At 60.7% G+C, this 6850-nt stretch overlaps 1 protein-coding gene across 1 annotated transcript in view; it reads left to right on the plus strand.

The window, feature by feature from the left end:
* The first annotated feature begins 3503 nt into the window (after positions 1-3503).
* The window catches only part of RBBP8NL (RBBP8 N-terminal like), an 8789-nt gene continuing 5442 nt past the window's right edge, over positions 3504-6850 (plus strand). The window contains exons 1-5 of the mRNA XM_007954715.1: positions 3504-3564; positions 4700-4742; positions 5365-5460; positions 5798-5910; positions 6323-6395. Coding sequence (XP_007952906.1) covers positions 3504-3564; positions 4700-4742; positions 5365-5460; positions 5798-5910; positions 6323-6395 — 386 coding nt within the window. The remainder of the gene's footprint in view (positions 3565-4699; positions 4743-5364; positions 5461-5797; positions 5911-6322; positions 6396-6850) is intronic.

Consider the following 6850-nt stretch of genomic DNA (forward strand, 5'->3'; position numbering starts at 1 on the left):
GGCCTGCTGAGGGGCGGCCCAGGGAGGGAGCCTGGTCCCACCAGCTTGGCACCATGATGGCATCAAGGGCAGTGCCCACCTCTCACGTAGACTGGACCTAGGACAAGGGTTGCTTCGTCAGCCCTGGCCCACGAAGTGCTGGGATCAGGAAGGAGCCACCCATCTGTTACCGAGGTTCAGCCCCTCCCCACCCCCAGGCCTAACTCCACTTCTTACCTCCCCAGAGGGCCAGCAGGCTGGGTCGGCACACCACAGGGCCCCAGAGGACCAGCAGGCAGGGACCCAGGGGATGGGCACACAGAGATCCCGGGGAGCAGATAAAAAAAAAACGCCGGGGGCAGACACGCAGGGACTGCTGGGGGCAGAAACACAGGGACTCCCGGGGACAGACATGCAGGGACTGCTGGGGACAGGAACACAGGGACTCCCGGGGACAGACACGTGGGAACCCTAGGGGTTGAGCAAGCGGGGCTCCCAGGGATGGGCAGGCAGGGAGCCTGGGGAGCAGGCAGGTGGGGACCCCAGAGGATGGGCAAGTGGAGACCCCGTGAGACAGGCAGACAGGGACCCTAGGAGACAGACATGTGAGGACCCCAGGGGATAAGCATGCAAGGACCCTGGGGGTCAAGCAGGCAGGGACCCCTGGAGACAGGCATGTGAGGACCCAGGCGAAGGGCACATGGGGACCCTGGCGAAGGGCACATGGGGACCCTGGGAGACACCCCTGCTCCACGCAGGGCTAACACACAGAGTTTGCAGCCCTGGGAATGGAGTTCAAACCCTGACGCCTCATGTCCCAGTTACGTGATCTCTCTGAACCTCCGTTTCCCTCTGGAGAATGGGTCCTTGCCAGATAGTTGTGCCCAGGACACGGTAGCCTGAAGTATTACCAACATGGGTCCAGGCCGCACGCCTGCCTCGGCCACGTGTGGCATTCCACCTCTTGCTTGTCCCAGGGGAGCTCCAGCTGGGCTCCCATTGAAGGCCCCTCCCAAGCCTCCTCACACCCAGAACCCTGGCCTCGACACAGTGGCCTCCATTCGCCCGGGGAGTCCTGCCCTAGCCAGGTCTGGGAAACAGGTCAGGGGAGCCCCATCTCCTGTGGGCCTCATCCTCTCAACATCCCAGCAGGCCCTGCCAGCCAGCTCTAGCTCCAAGCACCCCAGCTTCACAAGAACCCCAGCTAAGCGCTCTGGGCCACCTGCCACTGCAGGGCGGCCGTGTCTGTCCCAGCTGCGCCCTGACCTCTGACCCTTGGCCCCCACGTGAGGACCCAGAGCATGGCGGGGTTGCTTTGATGTCTGCCCCTGTCACCAAGACTTGCGCGGCCATGGCGCTGTGGGGACCATGGGTGGGTGGTGAGCATTTGGGGGCTCGGGTGGGGGTTACCCCCACAAGTGCTGCTGCGAGCCGACTTTCAAGTGCAAATGCTCTGGATTTCCCTCCCTGAGAGCAGGAGGGCTGTGAGTGGGAGGCGCGTCAGGGGCAGAGCTCCAGGGTCTCCCTTCAGGGGCACACGTGGAGGCAGGGCCAGGGAGGACTCCAGGCGCCTGGCGGGGAGGACACATGTCAGAACTTGGGCCCCTGCTCTCCAGGTCTCCTATGTATGAAGGAGGTGGGTGGATACCACAGCCCAGGACAGAGACCTGATAGGTGGCACCAGCCCCACGGACATGGGCCGGAGGGAAAGTCACACGGAGGCACAGGGAGGAGGGGTGCTGGGCACCGACACCACTGCCCCACACTCACTCGGTCACTCACACACACACACACTCACAGACTTACACACCAACTGGCACCCACTCACACCCACACTTGCACACTCCTTCACTTGCAGTTAGTCAGTCATGTTCACATACCTGTGCTTACAATCACACACATTCACACTCACACCCATTCCATTAACCAACATGCACACTCACTGGCACACTCATGAACACTCACATGCATACCCACTCACACATTCACACTCACACCCTCACACCCACTCCCCTTACCTACATGCACACTCCCTGACATACACTCACACTCATGTGCATACTCACACATGTGCACACACACGAGCACATGCACACTCACATGCACACTCAGTCACCTGCTCATTTGCACACACGCACGAGCACATTCGCACTCACATGCACTCGGGCACACATTCACACATTCACATGCACACAGTCATGCATGAGCACATTCACACTCACATGCACACTCAGGTGCACGCTCACACACTCACATTAACTATCACTCATTTACACACTCACACTTACATTCAGTGCCAGTCCAACCTGAGGGACAGGGTGCTGACCCCGCTCCAGGTGCGGGTGGGAGTCTCAGGAGCCTCTGCAGGTGGTGCCCAAGCTCACAGGAGCCAACAGACTTACCCAGAAGGCTTTGTGTGTTCACACACTCCCACCAAGGGGCTCGTGGAGCATCAACTGGGGCCCGGTCCTGGCCGCAGAGAGGAGCAGTGGTCCCCATCCTGCGGGCCCACCCTCCCAGCCACAGGGACTCACCAGGCCTCAGGGACCTGAAAGGGAGACAAGGGGAAGGAGGTGGAGGGAGGCATGTGTGGGTCCCCCAGCCCATATTTATCTACCCTCCTTGAGCCTTCCACCTCTCATGGGGACTGACTGCCTGAGCCAATGGAGGCTGGGGGGCCTGTGTGTTTCTGTGTGACTGTATCTCACGAGTGTCTGTGTGTGCCTGTATATATGTCTGCATCTGTCCATTTGTGCCTCTGTGCACATGTATCTGTGTGTACATGCCATGTGCTAGGTGTCTGTGTGGGTCTGTGTCTCTGTGCATGTGTCTGTATGTGTACAAGTCTGTGTGCTGTGTGTGTTTATCTGTGCCTGTCTGCATGTGTGTCTGTGTGTATCTGTCCATGTGCTGTGTATTTGTGTGCACATGTGTCTGTGTGTGTACATGTGGATCTGTGTCTGTGTACATGTCTGTGTGTGTACATGTTCATCTGTGTGTGTACCTGCCATGTGCTGTGTGTCTATGTGGATCTGCATCTGTGTGCATGTGTCTGTGTATGTACAATTCTGTGTGCTGTGTGTGTTTACCTGTGCCTGCCTGCATATGTGTCTATGTATACATGCCCATGTGCTGTGTGTCTGTGTGTACCAGTCCATGTGCTGTGTAATTGTGTGGATCTGTGTCTGTATGCACATGTCTGTGTGTGTACATCTGTCTGTGCATGTACAAGCTATGTGCTGTGTGTCTATGTGAATCTATGTCTGTGTATACATGTCCATGTACTGTGTGTATATGTATATCTGTGTTTGTGTATACATGACTGTCTTTGTGTGTACATGTGTGTCTGTGTCTGTCCAAGTTCTCCTGCAGGGACAAAAGCGAGGGAGGGAGGGAGGGACCATCAAAGTGACTTCTCTCAACTTCCTCCTCCCAGGCTGGAGATAGAGAGGAAGTAGAGGCTAGGAGCTGTCCACGCGTCCCTGAGTGTGCCAGGCCAGGCTGAGGCCAAGCCACAGGGAGCCATGGAGAGCTTTATGGAGTCTCTGAACAGGCTGAAGGACATCCATGAGAAGGAGGTCCTGGGTGAGTGAGCAAGGATGGGGGCCTTGACTGGGTGGATCTACACAGCCCTCCTGGACACACAGCCCTCACTAAGGGCCAAGGGCAGGCAAGAGAATGCCTGCCTGCAGCCTCCAGGCTCTAGGCCCAGGAAGGGGTGCCAGGGCCCAGGCCACAGAGCTACAAAGTGGCCGGGCACTGGCATGGCCCGGTCCTGGCATAAGCGCTGACCAGCACCCGGAGTGAAATCCAGAGGGGCACATGCAGGACTCAAGAGTGACGTCAGGGACACCTCAGTCACCTTCCGCCAACAGCATCCAGGCTCGTCCATGCCAAGTCCTCCCAAAAGGCTGGTCTGGGGCGAGTAGGACAGGGACTGAGGCCCTGACCCGCCCTCACTCCCCAGCGAGGGGTCTGGGTGCCCAGAAGTGAGGGCACCCCTGTGTAGGAGCTGGTCCTCAGTGAGCTGAAGTTCTTCCCTTTCCTCCCGGACACCCCATGCCTGCTGCGCTGGCTCTGCCAGCTCCTGCTCAGTAGGAGGTCGGGGCTCCACTCATCCTGCTCCAGCCCCCAGCCCAGAGCCCCCAAGAGTCTTTCCAGCCTGTGCTCCTGCAGCCACTCTCCAAAGGCCTGGGTCACTTCTGACAAGACCAGAAGTGGGGCTCCTGGGCCCGTGGAACCCACGCTGGCTCACAGAGCAGGGCGAGGAGGAGGCCTGTGGGGACCACTGCCAAGGCCACTTGATTTCAACACTAGCACACCCCCTACCATGGCCCCTCTTGGCTCCTCGCTGTCCTCACCAGGACTGGCCAAGGTGGCAGGTCATTCCCAGCATCACAGTCCCTGCCAAGCTCCAGACAGATGCCGCACTTTCTGAGACCTCATGGGAAGGGGAACACTCAGCCCAGACCCTGGGCACAGAACCACAGTGACTGGGCAGAGCTGAGGCCGGAGCGTCTAGCAGCTGGCCAGGCAGACCCATCAGGCAGGGTGGTCACCTGGTCTCCCTCAGGAATGCTGGGAGAGGAGCCGGCATCAGACGGGCAGGGCTCTGGAGACACCACAGGCAGAACGTGTCACCTCATGATGGTAGCCGCCCCACTGTGGGCAGGGCCGGGGGCTTATAGGCCTGACCCTCAGCTTCTCTCCCCGCCGCCAGGTCTGCAGAACAAGCTTCTGGAGCTGAACTCTGAGAGATGCCGGTGAGTCTGCGGTGGTTCCAGGCCAGACAGGCACAGGGATCGGGGACAGCTGCCCCCTGGGTGCCAGTACCACCATGGCCGCAGGACGCAGATGGGGAAACTGAGGCCAGGAGGGGCAAGTATGTAGTGGAGCTGGGACTTGAGCCCAGTATGTCAACTTCCAAGGCCACCACTGAGCAGAGACCCCGTAACTGGGGCAGCTCCCCCCACAGGGCGTCTCCATGCCCCAGGGCGGTCATGTGACCAGTAGCAATAGCCATGTGGAGGCACCTGGCCCCTTACATCTCGCAGAGCTGGGCTTCCGTCCTGAGTGCTCAACCACTATGTGGACAAGACAAACACCACCAAGTGTCAGGCACAGGACTCCAGGTCGAGAGCGCTGGGTTCAGCACTGCCCTTGCATGGCTCCACTTTATAAGCACAAGTCCCCGCAAGGGGGTACCCCCAGCAGACCCAGCCCTGAGCTGCTGCCCCCGGGACAGCTGCGGGGTGGAGGCCTCCAGCCGCACAGGTGCACACGCACATGCACATGGCGACCTAGGCGCACAGGGATGGTCTGCGCACACGTGTGCATCAATCCTGCCCCCAAAGAGCCCCTTCGTGAGGTTTGCCACCGCCGCAGGGACGCCCGGAGGATGGAGGAGCTGTTCGCCAAGAACCACCAGCTCCGGGAGCAGCAGAAGGCGCTGAAGGAGAACGTGACGGTCCTGGAGAACAGGTGAGCCCCGAGGGGCCTCCTGAGGCCGGCTCCAGGGGCCAGGGAGGGGCAGAAAGGACGCCTCCGTCGTGTGTTTGGGGACCGCCTGGGGGGCCCGACCAGGTAGGGTCCTCCACTGCAGGACTGCGCTTTCAAGATTCCTCCCCAAACTCAACGGGACACGGAACGCTTACTCCACACAGTAGGGGATGGGGTAGGGTTCCATGGAACACAGTGTGGGGACGGGATGGCATCCTGGGAGGGGTGGTGTGGGGTCCAGCCCCTCTGAGGCTCTCGGCCTCTTCCGGTGCTGGGGCAGCTGGCTGCACCCTCCGGGCCTCTCGCCACCCCCCCTCAGGCTACGGGCTGGCCTGTGTGACCGCTGCGTGGTGACCCAGGAGCTGGCCAGGAAGAAGCAACATGCGCTTGAGAGCTCCCATGTGCAGAACCTGCAGCACATCTTCCTCCTGAGTGAGCACGTGCAGCAGCCCGGGCCCAGCCATGCAGGGAAGGGGAGCAGGGGACCACCTGTGCCGTGGTGCGGAGAAGGAGACCCCCCCCAGGGCCCACGCCAGGCACAAGACCCTGGCTGGTCCTGCTGTGGCCCCCACTGTCAGCCCCTCTCTGGGCCTCAGCTTCCTCCTGACCCTGCCTACAACAAAGAACCAGTCATCTTCCCTGAAGCCCCCAGGGATAAGCTCAGAGCTGGGAAGAGCAGGGCCCTGTCACTTCTCCTGGCATCCAGGCATACACTGGTGGGGGCCTCCTGGACCAAGTGCTGGGGACACAGCTGGGAACAAGACAAGGGGGACATCCCTGGGTGTGAGGACCCCCTGTCCTGATCCTCCCCCCCAGCTGCACCGCTAATCAGGGACCTCCGCAGCCACCGAGTTGACCCGGCTGAAGGAGGAAAAGAAACTCTTGGAGGAGGAGTTGAAGCGGCTTCGGGGCCTGGAGTGAGTGGGCAAGGGGCCACGACATGGATCCCCACAGGGCCCCCACAGCCCCCGGCACATGTGCAGGGCAAACCAGGGCACCAGGCACAGGAGGAGGGGTGAGGGACCCCGAGGCCATCTCCCAAGGAAAGACTCCTAACTGAATAGCAGCCCCAATGGGCGCCCTAAATGCAGCGGGTCCCCAGCACCTGACACAGCTTGGACCCTCAAGGGTCTACTGGGGGCCCGTGAATTGAGAAGAGCCCCGGGGTGATGCCGAGCCCCGCAGTGGGGGTGCCGGTGGTGGAATGCAGCAGGGGCCAGAGCCGGGTCTCCCTGTTTCCTGGGTCCCTGCACAGGAGAGCACCTCCAAAAGGGTGCCTGGCTTTCCTGCTCATCTTGGGACGTGGTCCTCCCTCACCTCCCCATTGTTGCCTCCCCTCCGGAGACAGGCCCAAGCTCCTGAGCAGGGAAGG

This window comes from Orycteropus afer, unplaced genomic scaffold (assembly GCF_000298275.1).
Source record: "Orycteropus afer afer isolate SDZICR_OR568_19922 unplaced genomic scaffold, OryAfe1.0 scaffold00469, whole genome shotgun sequence".
Taxonomy (NCBI): domain Eukaryota; kingdom Metazoa; phylum Chordata; class Mammalia; order Tubulidentata; family Orycteropodidae; genus Orycteropus; species Orycteropus afer.